Genomic DNA, 22,606 nt, shown 5'->3' on the forward strand with positions numbered 1-22,606 from the left:
ATTTGGGTTCTAAACCTTGAATGGGCCTGAACTTTTGCTTGAGTACAAAACCCCAACTTGGAGCAAGCAACTAAACTTTGCTATAAAGAATTCTGGAGCAATCTTAACAGAAGGAGCGTGTGTGCCACTTAGTCCTGTCCGACTCTTTGTGACCCCATGGACTATAGCCTGCCCGGCTCCCCTGTCCATGGGGATTCTCCAAGCAAGAATACTGGAGTGAGTTGCCATTTCCTTCTCCAGGGGATCTTCTGAATCCACGGATCAAACCCAGCTCTTCCGCACTGTAGGCAGATTCTTTACCATCTGAGCCACCGGGAAAGCCAAAAAGAGTACTTAGGACAAAAAAGTGCTGAGGGAGCCATCAATATTCATCTCCTTGTTCCCCAAAGCCCATTTCAAATGTAATTTCATTAATACAGAATGACAACTAACACTTATGAGAATAAGATCCATGCCGTTCAAGCCAAGTATTATCTAAGAAGTTTCATATTTTTTGTTATTGTTGCTTTTTGTGGTTTTAAAACTCAATCCTCACCACAGTTTTGGTAAGAATTTTTATTTATTTATTTTTATTATTTTGTCCTTTTTTTTTCTTTAATTTTAGTTTTCTTTATTTTTTTAAATCTGTCACATTTTTCAGGTGTGGAAACTAAGCTCCAGGGAGGTCTTTGCGTAAGAAACTCAAGGGCAACCAGTCAGTAGCTGTAGAGCCAGGATTGAACCTTGATGGTCTCATTCCTAAGCCCCTTCCCTGCCCTCACCATTGACCACCTTTCCTTAGGGTCTCCGACCAGAGGCAACCACTTCTGAATTCCAGCAGCATTTTGTGCCAACATATCCTGTATTGATTTTAGCTGCATTTGCTTGACTACGGATTGCATCCCCTCAACTAGATTACAAGCTTGTTGAGAGGCATAGTGATCTTCTATTGTCCCTAAGACTGATTTCAATGTCTCAAACACAGTAGGCGCTCAACTGATTTTGGTCATTGGAGTGAATTGAATGGGGTGAGGGGTAAATTTGTCCAATCACTCAACCTACTACCTCCTTTATTTACACTAGGAAAATCCCAGCCAGAGTGGACCTCCTCAGTCCTCTCCTCCAGCTAAAGGGCAGTGATGGAGAGCCAGACTCAAAGCCATAACAATGGCACGTTTCCAGCCCCATCCTGTCTCCTCCAACCACTCGCCTACCAGCATCGACCTACGTGAAGCAAGGTCCTTTATTTATCCTAAGTCAGTTTCCTGGCATTTCCTGTTCTATGACAATTTTAAGAGATGAGACATATGTTGGCCAAATTCAATATTTTTTCCAGAGTTAGGTCAGAGTAAAAGTCAAGGCAGCTCAAGATGGGTAACACATGGACATATTCTAGTGTCTGATCACCTCTGGTGAGATGAGCGAGAACAGGTTACAGTAACTTACAAAGGCCCAGAGTGAGTATAAAACCAGAGGCCTGACTGCTCAGGTGAGGGGTCAAGGCCCCCTTTCCAGCCTTCCTCATGCCTTTGATCCATCCTGTTGGCCAGAGAAACCACCAGAATGAGTGCTTGGTATTCACAACACGGAATAAAGTGAAAGTAAGCTTTTTCCTCTACTCTTTCCTTGTACAATGAACTTCACCTCTTTTGCCCCAAGTCACAGTCTTTGAAAAGCCCCTTTGTCTTTGTCTAAGGATAGGATAAACAGGCCTGTAGGACACCTTTCCTTTAGCAGAACTTGTCTCTGAGGGGGTTGGTCAATTTCTGGGCCACTCAGCAAGAGACAGATAAACACTGAAGAAGGATGACTTGACAAAATGTATCTGGTAATCAGAGCCAGAGAAAGTCAGAAGCCTGAGTAGGAATCAGAGTGTAAAGACCACACACACATACTGGGAGCATTCAAAAAATTTTCTCCATTAAAAAAAAAAAGGAAATAATGTCATCTGCAGCAACACGGAGGACCTAGAGACTGTCACAGTGAGAGAAGTAAATTTTCTGCACCTGGAAAATCCTAAAAAGTTTAAAAAGCTTAACCTTGAAGCATAAAATTAGATAATGTTGGGTTAACAGAGATCTTGACTACCCTATATTCAAGGAGGGCTTTGAAAGTCAGTGAGGGGACATGATTTGAGAAGCACTGATCTAGGACTAGCTGTCCACCTCCCAGGCTGGGACTATTGAGCTCCATCACTTTCTTCTGGTGGTTCTTTTCTCTCTTGGCGCTGATGCACTTTCCAGAACCAAGTCAGGTAATGGCTTACACCCTTGGAAGTTGGTACCAAGTGACTTTCTTCTTCTTCTTTTTTTTTTGATGTGAACTCTTTTTGAAGTCTTCACAATTTTTTTTTTACAATATTGTTTCTGTTTCATGTTTTGGCTTTTTGGCTGTGAGAAATGTGGGATCCTAGCTCCCTGACCGGGAATCAAGCCTGCACCTTTTGCACTGGAAGATGAAGGCTCAACTACTGGACCACCAGGGGAGTCCCTAGGAGACCTAAGTGATGTTCTGAAGCACTAAGACAAGAACCTGAGAGGCAGGCAAGGGGACTCACGATCAAAGCTGAGACTTGAAACCTTCAGCTCAGACCACTCTGGAGACAGCCATGACTCATGCAAATGTCAAGCAGGGCAAAATCAAAGGCCACCCAGGCTTCCCTGCTGGCTCAGTTGGTAAAGAATCCACCTGCAATGCCAGAGACCCCAGTTCGATTCCTGGGCTGGGAAGATCCACTGGAGAATGGATAGGCTACCCACTCCAGTATTCTTGGGCTTCCTGTGTGGCTCAGCTGGCAAAGAATCTGCCTGCAATGTGGGAGACCTGGGTTCGATCCCTGGGTTGGGAAAATCCCCTGGAGAAGGGAAAGGCAGCCCACTCCAGGATTCTGGCCTGGAGAATTCCATGGACTGTATAGTCCATGGGGCCGCAAAGAGTTGAACATGACTGAGCAACTTTCACATCACATCCAGAAGGAAGAAGATGGGAAATGAGTGAGCTAGAGAATCCTAGGGGTCATCAGTCAGTCTGTAAATAATATGAAAGAGTGGAAGAGCTCTGTATTTAGTTATTTCCAAGCCCACAAAAGGCCTAATCTGTTCACAGACTGAAATTGTAATGCATCCTAGATATGGAATATAGAGCAAAAGCATGAAAGTGACATTTAGGAAAGACAGAGATATTAGAATTGCCTGTGTACTAGTGCTATAGAGAGGGACATATCTAGTTTTTTCCTGCTTCTCTGGAATTCCTTTATCTATAGGCTACTGTCTTCCATTCGAGAAACTGGACTCTGGGGCCTTCCACAAAGAAGGGAAGACTCTTGATAATAGTGGACTTGAATATTCAATTAAAAACAGGGTTAACTGTGGAAAAGAGTGGAGGTTCCTTGAAAACCTAATAATAGAGTTATCATAGGGTCCAGCAATCCCACTCCTGGGCATATATCCAGATAAGACACAAATTATTTTGAAAACACACATGCACTCCAATGTTTACAAGAACACTATTCGCAATAGCTAAGACACAGAAGCAACCTAAGTGGCCATCAACAGAGATTCCTCTGTTGGACAAAGATTCCTTTGATGGACAAAGAAGATGTGGTAAATGGGCACAGTGGAATACTACTCAGCCATCAAAAAGAAATGAAACTTTCCCGTTTGCAGCAACATGGATGGGCCTAGAGGGCATTCCACTAAGTGGAGCAACTCAGGCAGAGAAAGACAAATATCATATGATACCACTTGTGTGCGGAATCTAAAGAATGATACAAATGAACTTATTTACAAAACAGATTCACAGACATGAAAAACAAACTTAAGGTTACAAAGGGAAAAGGAGGGGAGGGATACATTAGGAGTTTGGGATTAATAGATACATACTACCATCTATAAAATAGATAAAGCACAAGAATGTACTGTATAGTACTATATTTGATATCTTGTAACAACCCATAATGGAAAAGAATCTGAAGCTGTACAGCTGAAAGTAACACAACATTGCAAAGCAACTATAGTTTAATAAATACATTTTAAAAAGCAGGGCTAAACAGAGAATGGCTTTTGATCCACAAGCCCTACCTCAGCCCCATCCTTGTGCTTCACCAGGCACCCTCTTCATAGAGCCTAGGATGTAAATGGACTTCCCAGGTGGCGCTAATGGTAAAGAATCCTCCTGCCAATGCAGGGGACATAAATGCATGTTCGATCCCTGAGTTGGGAAGATCCCCTGGAGAAGGAAATGACAACCCATGCCTGGAGAATCCCATGGACAGAGGAGCCTGGCAGGCTACAGTCCATAGGGTTGCAAAGAGTCGGACAAGACAAGCAACTGAGCACACAGGATGTAAATCGAGCCCTGGGGCTAGAAACACGTGGTGACACTCCACAAGCTCTGCTCCCTACAGGGGCTCGTCTGCACGGCCAGATTCATAAACTGGAACAAGCAAAGCGGTTGCCTTGGATTCTAGACTGTGCCCTTTATTCTCAGCCTTTCCAAGCAGCTTGCAAATTATCAGCAGAGGAGAACTAACTTCACCTTCTTTGGGTAAGGACAGCTCTGTTGTCAACACTGTCTCATGCCCTGTTGATCTCAGCACTCAAAATCAAAGTCCCAACCCCTCTGGTTATTGAAATTGGTTATTGACAGGAAACGACATTGAAAATTCAACAAAAATTTCTATATTTGTAGCCTTCGAAGAAGTCCATGCCTTGACTTGGCTTTTGTTTGTTGGCTTGTTTCGGAAGAGAACATCACCTTGGAATATTGAGCTACTTTACTTATTATAATTGCTATTGCTGAATAGTCACTAAGCTATAGAACTTCCCAGGTAAGAATACTGGAGTGTGTTTCCATTTCTTTTTTTGGGGGATCTTCCCAGCCCAGGGATTGAATCCAAGTCACCTGTGTCTCCTGAGTTGGCAGGCAGATTCTTTACCACTGAGCCATCAGAGAAGCCCAATAGTGAAGCTGAAGCTTCAGTACTTTGGCTGAAGGGAAGAGCCGACTCATTGGAAAAGACAGTGAAGCAAGGAAAGACTGAAGGCAAAAGGAGACAGGGCAGCAGAGGGTGAGGTGGTTAGACAGCAATGGACACGAAACTGAGCAAACTCTGGGAGATACTGGAAAACATAGCAGCCTGGTGTGTGACTGAACAGCAACACATTTATTATAATTCCAGTAGATTCTCCATGCTTGGCATCTCTTGCAAAAATATTTTATTTATTATTGATTGTACTCCCACTCAACTACTATCCTGAATGCAAGAACTGAATTCCAAGGTTTTTAAAGCAAATATATTCCAGCTCTGAAAATTAGACTGAACGTCCACTCAATCACTTCACAAATAAATGAACATAATGGGAAAATGAATAATATGAAGGTTTTGTCTGGATGATTCATATTAATTGGGAAAAAAACTGCAGAAAAAGCAGTGGATATCACCATTTCAGGCTTCTTCTCAAAGGAAGCAGCACATTTAGAAATTACAACTAAATTGTGGTCAGTCAGATTTATTCTCTTAGACACTTGTATCTCATTTTGAACTGTCTGAAATATCAAAGTAAGTAATGACAAGTTTTATATCCTTTAATTCCAGGTAATATAATGTCCTGAGGCTCGAAGTATTCCCTAAACTCAAATTTAAGTACATTATTGGGGGGAGCTTTTCATTAGTCTATAGTATGAACTCATGTGTCTTGAAATTTCATTTTAAGCATTTGTACTAATTGACAGGCTAGATCTCCTGGAAATGCTGAAAAAAATCTACTAATGGGCAATCGCTTTATATGTCAGGGTAATCATTTGCATTTCTAAACCTTTAATCTCATTAGATATTGAATATTTATCTTGCTATGTAACCATGGAGCAATATTTGACTGTCATTTTGCTGTTTATGACATTTGCCTAAAAAAGAAAAAGGCATTTAACTAGTTGAGCCAAGAACAGAAGTCAGGTTATTTGCAACCTTTACTATTACAGTTATAACAATGCTTAAATAATGCTATTATTGTCATATTGCTCTTAAGTATTACTATAACAGTAATAGTAAAGGTTGCCAAAAAACCTTCTGTTCTTGGCTCTGCCAACCAATTATTCTGGGGGCCTTGGACAAGTCTGAGATTCAATTTTCTAAACTATAAAGTGGAGATGCGTGGCTCTGGCCCATTATAGGACTGCTATGTGTATGAGATGTGATCCTTTCAAGGCATTTTAGTCTATAGCTGTGTCCTAGTCTCATACAAGTCCCACTTCAGTTATCCACGGTGGCATCACCATCACACCATCCTCTCCAACATCACCATCATTGTCATGATCAGGATCAGCATTGTAAGCAGTTGTCCAGGAAAATAGGACTGAAGGATTACTTACAAAACAAAGCATGTAAGTTTCACACTATATTAATTTCTTAGGGCTGGCCTCAAAAAGTAGTCAAAGCTGCTGCTGCTGCTGCTGCTGCTGCTGCTGCTGCTGCTGCTGCTAGGTCACTTCAGTCATGTCCGACTGTGCGACCCCAGAGATGGCAGCCCACCAGGCTCCCCTGTCCCCGGGATTCTCCAGGCAAGAACACTGGAGTGGGTTTCCATTTCCTTCTCCAATGCATGAAAGTGAAAAGTGAAAGGGAAGTCGCTCAGTCGTGTCCAATGACTTCAAATTACAGAAATGTATTCTCTCTGGAGAATGGAAGCTCTGGAAGACAGAAGTCTGAAATCAAGCTGTCAGCTCCCTGACATCTCTGGAGGAGAATCCCCCTGGCCTCTCCCAGAACATACTGGCTCCTGGTGGTCCTTGTCTTGGAAGGGAGCAAACTCCAATCTCTGAATCTGTGTTCACATGGCCACCTTCTTGGCGTGTGCAAATCTCCCTTTCTATCCCCTCATAAAGACACCATAAGTCATTCTTATAAATCCACAAAGATTTCACCTTGAGATTCTCAACTTTTACTTCTGTAAAGGTGATATTTACAAGTGAGGTCGTATTGTGCAGTTCTGGGTGGACATAACTGGGGTAGGGGAGGGTCATTGCCAGTTTCAATAGACGGTTAAGGCTGACTGGGGGCATGTTTCAGGAGGAATTTTAGGTCTGAATTCAGGTTTCATAAAAAAGAATACCAGGATCATGAGCAAAGCATGGGAAGTGGAACCACATTTGTCTCATTCTTGTCAGCACTAATCTTTCATCTTTGAGGGAAGTGAGCCTGAAAGGTTTGTTGGCTCCCAGGGTCACTCAGCGGCAAAATTGCCCTAGAAATAAAATTCAGTGTTCTTTCCACTACACAACTGAATCATCTTTGCTCATCTCAACACTTCTTTAGAAATGATTGCTTAAAATATAAATATAAAACCTTGAAAATTACTGACACTTTAATACTTATGTTGACTTAGATTAGAACAGTTAAAAAACCATTTGGCTGATCTCGGTTTCTGGTTCTGGTTGAGTAACTGGTCACACTAACCTTCCACCTGAAGACAAAATAAGAGCTGGATGCAATTTAAAGGAAAAAGCTTTTGAAAGCCTTGAAGAGCTGCTGTAGTTGATGTTGGTATACCTCAAGGAAAATACTACTAGTAACAGAGAAAGACATTTCATGGTGGCAAGAGATGATTTTAGAAAAAGGGCCCATACAATAAGAAGGCATTAAAGATCCTAAATTTGTAAGTAGCTAATACTATATCTTTAAATATATAAAACTAAATACAAAAGATTAACAGGACACATAGGCTAATCCATACATATAGTTGGAAGTTTTTAATTATGTCTGCTTCTCATGGATATAACAAATAGATTTTTAAAAAATCAGTGACCATATACTAATTTGAACTGGATTAAGAAACTACCTAATTTATAGCAAGGATCATTTACCCAACAGTAAATTCTTTTCAAGAAAACATAATACATGAGCAAAATTGACTGTATGCCTGGGGAACAAAGCACGTGCATGTGTGCTAAGTCGCTTCAGTCGTGTTTGACTCTTTGCGACCCCATGGACTACATAGCCCACCAGGCTCCTCTATCCATGGGATTCTCCAGGCAAAAAAAACTGGAGTGGGTTGCCATGCCCTCCTTCAGAGAATCTTCCCGACCCAGGGATTGAACCTGCATCTCTTGAATCTCCTGCGTTGGCAGGCAGTTTCTTTACCACTAGTGCTGCTTGGGAAGCCTCAGGGAACAGAGTGAGTCTATACAAATTTCAAGAGACTGAGGTCATTTAGAGTATTTTCTCTGATCCTGGTAGAATCCAGATACAAACAAATTACAACAAATATAAATAGAAAAATCCTGTAAATATTTGATTTTAGACATAACACTTCTAATCAAACATGAATAAATCAGGAGAATTTCTAAACAAACATGAGTAAAAGGAGCAAAACAGAAAGTATATTGAAATAAGTAACAAAAAGCAAATACTACATATTAAAACTTTTGTAATACAAAAATTTGCTTTTAGAATGTAGCTAAAACAATCTGTTGAGGTACATTGAAAACCTTAAATTCTTATACTGCTGCTGCTGCTGCTAAGTCGCTACAGTCGTGTCCGACTCCGTGCGACCCCCATAGATGGCAGCCCACCAGGCTCCCCTGTCCCTGGGATTCTCCAGGCAAGAACACTGGAGTGGGTTGCCATTTCCTTTTCCAATGCATGAAAGTGAAAAGTGAAAGTAAAGTCCCTCAGTTGTGTCTGATTCTTAGCGACCCCATGAACTCCAGCCTACCAGGCTCCTCCATCCATGGGATTTTCCAGGCAAGGGTACTGGAGTGGGGTGCCATTGCCTTCTCTGAAATTCTTATGCTAGAAAAAGAAAAAACATTGAAAAATTGCTAACTTACACCCTTTTTTCCCCTAATTTTTATATTGATGTATACAGTCCATGGGGTCGCAAAAGAGTCAGACACAACTTTAGTGAGTAAACAATAACAGCAATAGTTAATTCACAATATTGTGTTAGTTTCAAGTGTATATAGCAAAGTGATTCAGTTTTATATAGTGAAGTCTCTCAGTCGTGTCCACTCTTTGCGACCCTATGGACTGTAGCCAACCAGGCTCCTTTGTCCATGGGATTCTCCAGGCAAGAATACTAGAGTGGGTTGCCATTTCCTTCTCCAGGGGATCTTCCCGACCCCAGGATCGAACCCTGGTCTCCCGTATTATAGGCAGATGCTTTACCATCTGAGCCACCAGGGAAGTCCTTTATATATGTATATATACATCTTTTTTTCTTTTTCAGATTTTTTTTCATTATGGATCCTACACTTTTATATTAAGAAGCTAGAGAGGAAATGCAGATTAAACCTTAAAAGGTAGAAAAAAAGGAAATAATGTTTTAGAGGTGATAAAATAACTGCACATAAAGAAAATCAACAAATCCCCAACTTCTGATCATTAAAAGAAACTTAATAAAGAATGATAAACTTCTAACAAAAAGTGGAGCCAAAAAACGAGGAAGAAACAAATAAACAATGTCCAGAAAGAAAAAATATTCCACAGACATCAAAAATAAAATTAGGTGATAAAGTAAACAACTTTATACCAATATATTTTAAAATGTAAATAAAATGGACACATTCATTGAAAGACAGCTTATTTAAACTGGTGTAAGAAAAATACAAAATATGAACAGTATGGTAGGAAAAAAAAGCCACTTTTTTAATCAAAATACTCCCATAGTATAAATCCATCACCAACTCATTGGAAACGACCCTGATGCTGAAAAAGATTGAAGACAAAAGGGGAAGGGGTTGACAGAAGAGGAGATGGTTATACAGCATCACTAACTCACTGGACATGAGTTTGAGCAAACTGCAGAAGATGGTGAAGGACAGGGAAGCCTGGCGTGCTGCAGTCCATGGGGTCGCAGAGAGTCAGATGCAACTTAGCAACTGAACAGCAAAACATAAATCTCTAGGCCTAGGTGACTTCATCAATGAATTCTTAGTTTTTAAGATAAGAAACCAGAAGCTGTCTACCACAAACTCATTCAAGAATTAGAATAGAAGGAAAAGCTTTCAACTTGTTTAAGGAGACCCCCACACACTTGAAACCAAACCTAACAAGGATATTACAAGAAAGTTACGGAACAGTCTGTCTCATAAACCAAGACACACATGAACACACACCCAGGATACTCAGATTCAGCATAATGGCGGATGAGCCAGACCAGCGGGGCGGAGCTGTGGCAGTTGTTTTCTTCACATTTCCCTCATTTCACTCTTCAGAAGCACAGCAAGCTCGTACTTTTGTGGTTTAAAAAAAAAAAAAAAAAGCAAACTCTTGTTTATTGAAAAGAAGGCAGCACAGGAGGCGATGTGCCCTTCTGAAGTCATGTGTGTTCATTAAGTTACACTAGGGAGGAGATGCCCTTTTTCAAAATTCACCATGGGACCTTCTACTGGCTGTCCCTGACATCCTGTGTCCCAAGCCTGTCTGCAGTGACTGAATGACATGAATTAATTAGAAGCGTGAGTCAGACGCTGCTGAGTCCAGTCCTGGTTCTGCCATTTGTCAGGTGTTGGCTGACTTACTTAGCTTCTCTGAGCCTTGGTTTTCTCAAATCAAATAATGGGTCAGTAATATGTATGTTCAGGCTTCCCTGGTAGCTTAGCTGGTAAAGAATCCGCCTGCAATGCAGGAGACCCCAGTTTGATTCCTGGGTCTGGAAGATCCCCTGGAGAAGGGGTAGGCTGCCCACTCCAGTATTCTTGGGCTTCCCTGGTGGCTCAGGGAGTAAGAAATCCGCCTGCAATGCGGGAGACCTGGGTTTGATCCCTGGGTTGGGAAGATCCCCTGGAGGAGGGCATGGCAACCCACTCCGGTATTCTTGCCTGGAGAATCGCCATGGACAGAGGAGCCTGGCAGGCTACAGTCCATGGGATCACAAAGAGTCAGACAGGACTGAGTGACTAAGCACAGTATGTATGTTGAGGTAGTTAAGGGGACAAAATAAGGTAATAGATGTGACTATGCCTGGCTCAAGTTCTATCACAGGAAGTTTTATAGGAACACAGAGAGAAGTAGATGTTTTCCTAAAACTGAGATGCTGTCTGCCTGCGTTGGTTATCTACATAATCCTTGTCACCTAAAGTCATCATTGTCAACCTTTTTCTACCCACGAAGAGCAATAAATGTGCCCTAAATGATGGCTGTTTCGTGCTGCAGCTCCTCGTAAGGTGTGTGCGTGTTGGTTAGAATGTTGGTTAGAATGCACACACTGCAATGATTAGAGATGCTGAAGAGATTATGTTTTTGGTTGGGGGTGGCAGGTGGTATAGCAGCTGCTAATAATCAATGCAGGCGCTCAGTAACCAATCATAGAAAATATTGCTTTTGAAGATTTCCCTTGATAAAAGCCCTGTAGGGGTGACTAAGAGGGAAGCAAGTCATGAAAGCAGCTTTGACTCACCCAACAGCACCACATGGAGGAAAAACTGAGTCAGTAAGGGTCAGTCAGAAACTCTGGGCTTAAACTTCCCCACTGAAGCCAGACCCACTGTGATCTAAGCATCTTTACAATATCCCTGCAAAGACATTTCCTTGCCTGGAATGCACCTTCCTCATATATCTGCTTGGAAAGTCATTACTTATCTTTTAAAATCACACGTTCACACCATTAGCAATGTATTATTCTTGTTTAGTCACTAAGTCGTGGCTGACTCTGCAACCCCTTGGACTTTAGCCTGCCGGGTTCCTCTGTCCATTGGATTTCCCAGGAAAGAATACTGGAGTGGGTTGCCATTTCCTCCTCCAAGGGCTCTTCCCAATCCAGGGATCAAACTCAAATCTCCTGCATGGTAAGCAGATTCTTTACCACTGAGTTGCCTAGGAAACCCATCAGAAATGTTCATGTAGCACTAGACATGTACCAAGTGCTGTGCTGGCCACTGAGTGATAATAGAAAACAAAATAAAAGCCGGACTTCATTGTTACGAGCTCAGCCCCTGCATCGATGTCCCTGGAAATCTTTCCCTGCCCCTGGTCCTCAGAGCTCGGGGTACCCACTTCATGGTAACAGTGAACAATCTATGTGTTTACATGACTGCTTCCCCAGCCTGGCGGAGAGTTCCCCAAGAGGAAGGCTTCAGTCCACTCAGCTTTTCTTCCCCAGGTCACACTCAGGGTCCGACACATGTGGGAGCTCCATCAGTGTTTGTCCAATGAGTCATTCATCATTCATGAGGCCCTGATATAGTCAAATCTGTTTCAATGATTCTGCTCATGAATATGAGCGAAATGAAAACAATTATATTCAGGAAAATTGAGGTATCCTTTGTTTTTTCCCTATTTTATTAGATTTTATTAGTTACTTAAAAAATACCTAAAAGTATTGGTTTTGTAAAAAGATGAGCAGTATATATACAGGGCAAACAATGCCTGATTAGCCTTTTCTGGTATAAAATCATGAGAATCAGAGGGGGGTGTGGAATGAGCCTCCATTCAATTGAAAATAGCTAGACATGTGAATGACTTAAAATTCCAGAGTTGTTAGTTTTCCAGACTCATCAACCATACTCTTCTAGAAACAGAAAGTGGGCATGCATAGAATCTGACTTCACAACAAGGAGGCCTGGTCCACTCCCAAAGTACTAAGAGAAATTATATTGTTTACTTTAAAACATTTAATATAGACTTAAAGATTCCTGGGAAGTTCATACAAATGTGCTTACTGTCCTTGAAAAGAAGGAAAGAAATGGAAAAAAAAAAATTGTCATCACTGTATGCAAAAAAAAGGGAAAAAGTCACTCTTCAAGCAATGTCAGGCAGGCTCTGTAGGCTTGAATGGCATAAATATCAAGGGAACCTTGGAGATCAGAGATGTAGTTTTCATCTACTTATTTTGCAATGAGTAAAGTGGTTAGCCTTCATTCATCATACTAACAAAAGGACTGAAGCATGAAAGCGTGAAAGTACCTACTTGGTCTGGTGCTTGGATCCTTTCAGATGGGCGTGATACTGTTCTATTGAGTTTAGGGAGACACTGCAGGTGGTGCACCTGTAATTGCGCCTCAGACCTGTGGACGACAGACACACAGACCTGGTTAGCCGCACCATCGTCATCAACCACAGGAACTAATCCTGGAATCGCCGAACGTTCAGGGACAGACTATCTTAGAAGCCGCCGGTAACATTTCAATTTCTCCTCCCAAGAACCCAACCAGCAGGTTCCTTAGCAGAAGCTGACTGTGAATACGTTGGAAGCAGCCTGTCACATTGCTGAATGACTGAAATGATTAGGACATACTTCTTGGTGTAAAATGTTTCTGGATACTTTGTAACCCAAATAAAGAAGCATTCTACTTTTTCCTTAAGGCAGACAGACGTGGTAAGCTACTGTTTCTGCAATGAAATTTGAGACTCCAGAGAAAAATTCTGTCTCAGAATTTCTATTCCAGTCCCAGAATCAGAAATTCAACTTTTGATATCATTCATGTCAACTCTTCTCCCAGGATCATCTTATCAAATGCAAATACACAGGAGGAGGATTAATTCATCTATTTTTAAAGATTTTTTTTTAATGTGGATACTTTTAAAGTAAGTCTTCATTGAATCTGTTACAATATCATTTCTATTTTATGTTTTCATTTTTTAACCCCAAGGCACGTGACAGCTCAGCTCCCTGACCAGGGATCAAACCTCCATCCCCTGCAACGGAAGGTGAAGTTATAACCACTGGTCCTCCAGGGAAGCCCCAACTAACTTAAGTCACGTGAAAATTCACTTCCCACCAGAGAGTTGAAATCAAAGTTATTCCCTCATCTGTTTACTCATTTACCTCATGCAGCAAGAGAGTGTCAACTTTGGAGCAGATATTAGGGATTCCAAGATAAATAAGATGCTCTTTGTTTTCATGAATGTTAGTTAAAAAAAAAAAAAAAAAACTTGACTGCCATATAATATTGATTCATCTACAGTCAAATGTGTTAGAAATAAACTTCAGCCAAACATCCGCCACAGCTCGTATTCTTTCTGCTGCTGTGTCCCCATCAGAGAGTAGAGAAAAAGTATCTGCAGCATCATGGCTGAGACTTCAGGTTTTAAGTCTTGGCTCCAAATATTCCTGGTTGTGTAATGTAGGGGAAGTCACATAATTTCTTCCTGGCTTTAGTTTTTTCATCTATGAGATGGAGACAAAACCATCCATATCACAAAGTTTTATAAGGATTAAGTGAATACACATACTCAAATGCTTAGCAAGTGAGACGTCTTGTTAATTTTACTCCAAGATTCTCTCTTCCCGTTGTCAAACCCAGAATATTAAACAGTTATAGCATTTTTCCTGATGAATGCATAATATTTTCTTTCCAAGGGGCAATATCATTCTTATTTTCCTAAAAAGAAAGTAATGCACAGAGCTGGAAGAACTTCGCAATCTGTTACCTGAGTGACTTTACAAAAATTACTTGACTTCTCTGAAGTTCTGTTTTCTTATAAGATTGTGAGGAGGACTGAGGAAGATAAGGTATAAAGCAGTGTCTGCTACACAACAAATAATCAACATAAACTAGTTATTATATGATTGCAAAGAGGTATTATAAAGGAATCTTGGTTTCCCAATGTCCTGGACGAAGTCCTGAGTTGAATTTCTAAGACACAGATGCTAGTTACACCACCATGACTAAAGCAGAGATAAGAGTCCCAGTTCAGGGCATTCAATGGACGTGATCAAGAACCAATTTCTAACTCAAACTGGCCACTCATCACCAGTCTGAAAAAAGAGACTGAGAAGAGAGAATTTATTATAGGGAGCTCTCTCATACTATGAGTTGACTTACCCTTGTCCATATCAGATGAAGGATTCCTTCTCTTTCAACTCACACCCCTGGGAAAAGGATTCAGTGGAACTACCCGGAGATCTTGAGAAATTCCTTCCTGAGTTTGAGTGTCCTGGACTGGACACCACCCTCAAGATCCAAAGAGCGAGAGAGTCTGGCTGCTTAGCTGCTCTGATGGGGAAGAAAGAGAGGTGGAAGGATTGTACCTGGCATGTATTCTCAGAGCTTGTTAGAGCAAAAGATGTAAGTGTCCCACAGACCACGTGTGTGCCATGTATGAACAGTTGAGGCAACGTGACCTCAACAGAAGAATGCTATAGAGTTCAGCTGGACATCGAGTGCCTTAAAGTGACCCTAGAAGAGATACTTAGCTTAAGGCTAAGTATCAACTAACACTGAGGTCTTGAAAAAGCCATGAAATCACCCCATGGGAAAGAGTCAAATGCGGTCTAGGCTAGCTTTGTCTGTGTATCTATCAAGTAAGCCTTTATCTCCCTTACCTTTCTAACCTGACACCCTGCATCCCTCAGCCCTGGAGGAACCTGAGCTGAGAGAAAGGAAGAAAAGCAAAAGCCAAGGGCAGCGCAAAAGAGAGAAGCCTATTGCCTCCTTTTGTATGGCTAACAGGCAGCCCAAGCAGAACTGACCTGAGGGAGGGGAGAAACTCACTTTCAATTAAGTTCGGAGTTATTTAAAAATTATTCTTCTATCCTGTGTGAACAAAGGCTGTCACTTGCCATTTCAGTCAACAAAGGAGCCATCAGCCTCTGCAGCTGCTCCTGCTGGCTGTGCTGCCTGAGGGGATTCAGGATGGAGAGAAACAGGACACGGCCCAGGAGTAAAGGTGAGCATCAGAGGAGATGACTTCAGTGAGCCCAAGACTCTTGCATCTATCTCCCCAGAGGCAGAAAAGCACTAAAACCATTAACTTGAAATGTTTTGTTTTTCTTATTAGCAGTAATCTTCTGATGTTCGGATACATGTTTCGTTATGTTTTTTTCTCTCAACAAAAACTCCTACATATCCTCGCTCCTCCCTTATTTTTTGCAACAGTCGCTCAGAGCTATCCGAGAGACTGCATCTTGAGCTAAAGTCCTCCATAAATTCCACCGAATAAAGATAATGCTCAACCCCAAAGCTGTGTGTATTTTTTTTTTCAGAAGACATTTGGATACATCAGCTAATGACACAGAGCTTCTGTGTATCTAAGAATGAAAGTCAAGAACACTTTACTAGTTAAAAGTGAGTGAAAATTCATGAAACTCGCCCCAGTTTATACCCAAAGAGTAGGAAAAAATTAACCCTCCAGAGATGGCATGAAAGGGCAGTGGATGGCAAAAATAAAGTTAGTTCTGATGATATCCAATGAGCCCTGCTTGCGGAATATTGTGGTGTCATCAGAATTGATCTTGTGTCCATTATGTGGCAAAGGGTAGAACTTCCTATAGACTTTCAGATTCCTACAGTTCATTGCATGTTTCTAAGAAACCTATTTGACATGGCATGATAAGTTGATCTGGCCAGAGTATGAATTAAGTTGTTTTGTTTTAGCTTCAATTACAGAATAATTGGACATTGACTTACTAATTATTCAATGAAGAATCAATTCAGTTATGAGAAAAGGAATGAAACCACAGTATCTTCTTGAGAAGCAATCTAAGGGACTGAAAACTTTCCAGGCACAGACTGACAGATCAGAGATGAAAGAGATAATTCTTATCTCTCTATTCCCATCTGGTCCCATCACTTCATGGGAAATAGATGGGGAAACAGTAGAAACAGTGTGAGACTTTATTTTTTTTTTGGGGGGGGGGGGTCCAAAATCACTACAGATGGTGACTGCAGCCATGAAATTAAAAGACGCTTACTCCTTGGAAGAAAAGTTATGACCAACCTAGATAGTATATTCAAAAGCAGAGACATTACTTTGCCAACTAAGGTCCATCTAGTCAAGGCTATGGTTTTTCCTGTGGTCATGTATGGATGTGAGTGTATGGATGTGAGAGTTGGACTGTGAAGAAGGCTGAGCGCCAAAGAATTGATGCTTTTGAACTGTGGTGTTGGAGAAGACTCTTGAGAGTCCCTTGGACTGCAAGGAGATCCAACCAGGCCATTCTGAAGGAGATCAACCCTGGGATTTCTTTGGAAGGAATGATGCTAAAGCTGAAACTCCAGTAGTTTGGCCACCTCATGCGAAGAGTTGACTCATTGGAAAAGACTCTGATGCTGGGAGGGATTGGGGGCAGGAGAAGGGGACGACCAAGGATGAGATGGCTGGATAGCATCACGGACTCAATGGACGTGAGTCTGAGTGAACTCCGGGAGTTGGTGATGGACAGGGAGGCCTGGCGTGCTGGATTCATGGGGTTGCAAAGAGTCGGACACGACTGAGTGGCTGAACTGAACTGATTCCCTCAAGCAAAGACTCCTGGACATCCTAGAACATGCTCTGGTGATGATGTTAAAATACGGATCCCTAGGCACAGCATCTGAAGGTTCTGATGCTATAAAACTTGGATAGGGCCTGAGCCTCTATAAGAAGTTTCAGACTTGTAACCCTAACCTCCAATACACTACACACACATTTTAAAAAGTGTCATCCCATAGAGTCATACTTCTTTTGGTAGCTTGAATTTGTCAGAACAACACTGGGTCTTAAAGAAAAAACTTATTCTATAACGAAGAGCTGTGGTTCCATGGTTTTTCCATCTCACAGGTGTTCATGATTCAGAAAGTTTACCATAGTCTCCAAAGCCAGAGGCAGTAAGTTATCACAACCTGCATGTGAGTTGTTTGAATGCTTATCCAGGGCTGGTCTATCTCCTCTTTTATGCATGGAATCAAAATATAAAAGCTAGCTTCAGGCATTCCTGCCTCTTGAGTTCTCTATCAATCTTATCATAATAAATGGTAACCAGTGTTTATATGGGTCCTCTTCAGACTACAGACTCATCAATGGTCTCCTCACAACGAATGGAGGTGGAGTGTGGCAAAAGGCATAAATATTTATGTTTTAAAATGGGCATTCTTAAGAGCACCAACAAATCTAAAAAATATTCTGATCTGTTGCTTTGCATTACAGTTCTCCAGCTCTGCAGCCAAACAGGAGCGTGGGCAGGAAATATTTGGCACTTTATTGCAATGCAAACTACAGGGAGCATAAACCAGAAAGGCAGTGCATAAACAAGAACAAAGGCAGAGAAGGGCCGAGGAGTCCTCCCCCACACATGAAACAGTGTCCTTGGTGGGAACTTAGGGCTTTATTAATGTTCAGCTGAAATCCTAATTACTTTGGAATTATACAGCTCCTTTTTCCTCAGAGAAATGGAGAATCTTATTAAACAAAAATGCTAACTTTCTTATTCAATTCATTTTCAGCGCAATGCCATTTTATGTGTATACCCAAACCTCTGCAGATATAAAGGTTAATTTCTGCTGGATTGCCGCTATGTGCTCTGAAATATTCTTGCCTGCAAGGACTGACAATCCAGTTGTAGCGGGAAGATATGTATGCCTGTGCTTAGTCACTCAGATGTGTTCGATTCCTGGTGACCCCATGAACAGCAGTCCACCAGCCTCCCCTGTCCATGGGATTCTCCAGGCAAGAACACTTGAGTGGGTTGCCATCTCCTTCTCCGGAAGATACGTATACAAAACAGCAATAATACAAGGTCAGTCACAAAAAGTACTACAGGCAGAATGAAGTGGAATGTTAGGAGAACTAGAGGAGGAGATTGTTTCCAACTTAGAGAATCTGGAAAAGCTTCCTGAAGATGCTTCACTTATAAATTTATATTCCCTAGCACAGTGTATAAAACAGATGGTCCTGGAGAGTGTAGCAGTGTGACTGCTCAATGTGTCTTTTCAGTTCTAGCAAAGCTAGACTTTGGAAGCCCCTATAACTTCAGTTGCATTCCTGCTACATTAGGGAAACATCCTTGTGCCTTTATTATGATGCCAGATATTTTGCCAAATGCTAAGAATATAAGAGAAAATGGAGTAAATTTTCATATGGAGCTATTCACATAGAAAGACAAAAAGCAAGGAAACAAACACAACTGTGGAAATATCACAGAGGATGTAACAGGAAAATGAGAGAGTCCCAGAAAAGAAGGCTGGTTTTGGATACTATGGTTAACAGAGATCTCTGACTATCATGAAATGAAACTGGAGAGATAAGAATTAGCCTGTGAAGTGAGGAACCAGTTAAAGAGTTGCCCAGGGAGAGTACAGGGCAAACAGCAAACAGAGGACCAGGAGTGAAATGGGCTTGAATGGTCTAAGGAACAAAAAGTGGTGAAGCAAACAAAATAAAACAACTGTCAACTTAGAATTCCATATCCAGCAGAAATATCCTTCAAACTTTCAAGTGGAATAAGGGCATTTTCAATAAATGAAATAAAAGTCTGCCAGGAGACTTGCACTAAAGAAATTCTTATAAAGTTCTTCAGTTGGAAGGCAAATGACATCAGATGCAAACTCATATCCACAGGAAAAAATGAAGAACACCATAAATGATTAATATATTGGTGTTTTTTTTATTGCTCCAAGTTTATTTAACAATCATGATTTAAAGCAAAAGCTATAACACTGTGTTTGCATTGTGCTGTTTATTCTGTATACAGACGTAAAAATATTGAGTTGCAACATATTATGAAAAACTCAAACTTTTTGACCAACCCAATATGTGACAAGAATGAGTAAGAGTAAGCGGTATTGTTGAAAGCTCATTATATTTTATATAAAATATAATCACAATTAAGAAATAATAAATTTACCAAGATTAACTTAAATATAGACAGTGGTCATTTATGAATGCATACTAATCCCCTAGAAATAAATACAAAGATATAAAGCTTAGGAGACTCTAGAGAAAATAAATTGGGATGATTAAAAAGTATATGATTAACACAGAAGTGAAAGTGCCTATATTAAAATCAGACAAAACAGAAGGATTTCCATAGATAAAGATGTCTTGTAATAATAAAGGGAGAAACTCATTAGGAGAACCTAACAGTTCTAAATGCAATTTAACTAATAAAGCATAAAGATACGTGAGGTAAGAACTGATTGAACTACAGGCAGAAAGAGACACCATAACCATAAAAGATTTAACACTCCAGTCTCAGTAGCTGACAGTACAGTAAGATAAAACAATTAGTAAATTTTAAAAGATCTAAATGAAACTATCAACTATATTGTACTATAGTTTATACAATGCTACACTCAACAACTGGAGATGACACAATATTTTCAAGTGCACAGCAAGTAAAATAAGTTAGGGAATATGCTAAGCCATTGACAATTCTTACTAAATTAGAAATAATTACATTTTGTACTGTGATTTCTTTGACTACCATTGAGAACTCAATAAGGATAAATAATAATATTATTTAGAAAAAGACCTAAAATACTTCTAAATAACCTATTATCATCATAGGGAAAAAAACCCAAGAGAAATCAGAAGATATTTTGACAAATGTAATCAGTTTTTAAAGGAAAATACATGGCTTTGTGTTAGAAAGAATGAAAGGCTTAAACTCAATGGTCAAAGTTTAAATGCTATAAAACTAGAAAATGATAAGAAAATTAAAACAAAATCAATCAAACAGAAGGAAAGAAATAATATACCAGTCAATTAAATATAACACAAATTACAAAAAAAAAAAAAGCAAAAAAAAATCTGTTCTTTGAAAGGATTAAACAAGTATTACCACTAGCAAGCTTGATGAATGTTTTTTAAAAAGGCAACATAAAAATTACTAAAATAAAAGAATTATTTTTAGTACAAAAGCTACAGACAATTTTAAAAGGATAATAAGAAAATATTGTGAACAATTTTATGCCAATGATAAACATAATAATGGACAGAAGCCATGAACACAACAGAACGAGAGTCCAGAACTAGACCGAGACCCAAAGAATTGATTGATTTGTTTTCACTTTCATTAAGGTATAACTGACACGCAGCTCTGTGTAAATTTAAGGAGTACACAATAATGAGCTGACATACATATATTGCTGAATGACTACCACAATGAGTTTAGTCAACATCCATGACCTCACATAGATTCAGAAGAAAAAAAAAAAGTCCTAGTTATGAAAATTTTTAGGATCTACTCTTAGCAGCTTTCAAACATATAGCAGAGTTAAACTATAGTCATCCTGGTGTTCATTACATCCCCAGTACTTAACTATCTAAAAGCTGGAATTTTGTATCTTTTGATAACTTTCACTGATTTTCAACAAAAGTATCAAGGCAATTCCATGGGAGAAATGAAACGTTTTTGAGCAAATGGTGCTGGAATAATTGAATAAGTGCAGGAAATAAAAAAAAAAAAAAAACACAATCTCTACATCACAGTACACATTAAAATTAAGACTGATTATAGACTCAAATATAAAGGTAAAGTTATAAAGCTTCTAGAAAAATACAGGGGATTATTTTTGTGAACTTGGCATAGGCATGGATTTCTTAAGAAATAAAATACAGCAAATATTTTTTAAAAAAAGATGAATTGGATTTTACAAAAAATCAAAAGCTTTTGCTTAAAAAAGACACATCAAGAAAACCAAGTAAGCCACATCCTGGGAAAAATTAATTGCACTTCATATATCTGATTCAGGACTTCGTCTAGAATATATAATTAACTCCTACAAATCAATAATAAAAAGACAAACAATTCAACTTTTTGGACAAGCTATTTGATCAGATAGTCCATAAAAGAAGATATAAAAATGATCAATAAGCAAATGAAAAGGTGCTCAGCATCATTTGTCACCAGGAAATGAAAAGTAAAAGAACAATTCAAAATCATCTCATAACTATTACAAGTGCTAGCATCAAACAAAGCAATAAACATCAAATACAACAATACCAAATGTAAATAATCACATCAAACAGCCGAAATCCACATACAGAAGAATGTAAAATGGAAAAGTTTTCAATTTTTTTAAACTTAGACTTACTTTGTGACTCAGAAATCCTACTAGACATTTACCCAAAAGGAACAAAAACTTAGTATAAAAAGAGACTTGTGCAAAAATGTTTATAGCAGCTTTATGCATCATAGACAAAATTCAAAATGATCTAAGTGTTCAACACAAGAATTGATAAGCAAATGGTAATGTATTTATACAATGAAATAATAGCTGGAAACTAGAAGAACCTACTGATTTATGAACAACATAAATTAGAATAAGAAACATAACATATAGGTAAAGAAGTCAGATAGAAGAGAGAACATACTGTGTGATTTCATCCATATAAATTTCAAGAACAGCACAGCTATTCTGTAATGCTAAAATTCAGAGTAGTGCTGCCTTCTGGGTGTAGGGATTGACTGGAAGGGGACATGAGAATTTTCCAAAGTAACATATGGTTCTATATCTTAGGATGGTAGTTACAGGGTATATTCACTTACCAGAAGTCATCAGATTATATACCTAAGACCTGTATATTGCACTTTCTTAAAAAATAAATGTGGATGGTCATGGTTCCACAAAGAAATCTCAGCAAACTTTTTGAGACTTCAGTTTATTCTCATTCACTCTCTACAAATTCCATTGTTTTGCATTCCTAGGAGGTAAACTTTATATTTCTACTTATGCTTTGATAAGCTTAGATCACTCACATACATTTTTGCATATGTTCTATATTATAATGCATACGAAAGCTAGAACCATTTCAAAAGATAATAAAGTAAAAGTGAAAAGAAAAGGTCTTTGGTTTGGAATGATTCCCTTCTTCTCTGACTCTTAAATATTCATGAATCAAACTGTCTTGTAAATGGATGCATCATCTTCTGGTATGAAAAATAATAACTAATACTTATGTATGTCATATATTAGCACTGTTGTGTTC

General features: G+C 39.6%; 1 protein-coding gene across 4 annotated transcripts in view; it reads right to left on the reverse strand.

The window, feature by feature from the left end:
* Positions 1-22,606, reverse strand: part of ZMAT4 (zinc finger matrin-type 4) — a 366,351-nt gene that overhangs the window by 41,515 nt on the left and 302,230 nt on the right. For 2 of the 4 annotated variants that reach the window (XM_069572843.1, XM_069572841.1), the window contains exon 6: positions 12,885-12,981. In XM_069572843.1, coding sequence (XP_069428944.1) covers positions 12,885-12,981 — 97 coding nt within the window. Of the gene's footprint in view, positions 1-9,187; positions 10,210-12,880; positions 12,982-22,606 lie in introns of those variants that run through there. The other 2 variants (XM_069572842.1, XM_069572844.1) reach the window with 2 other exon arrangements.

The sequence above is a fragment of the Ovis canadensis genome, chromosome 26, assembly GCF_042477335.2.
Source record: "Ovis canadensis isolate MfBH-ARS-UI-01 breed Bighorn chromosome 26, ARS-UI_OviCan_v2, whole genome shotgun sequence".
Taxonomy (NCBI): Eukaryota; Metazoa; Chordata; class Mammalia; order Artiodactyla; family Bovidae; genus Ovis; species Ovis canadensis.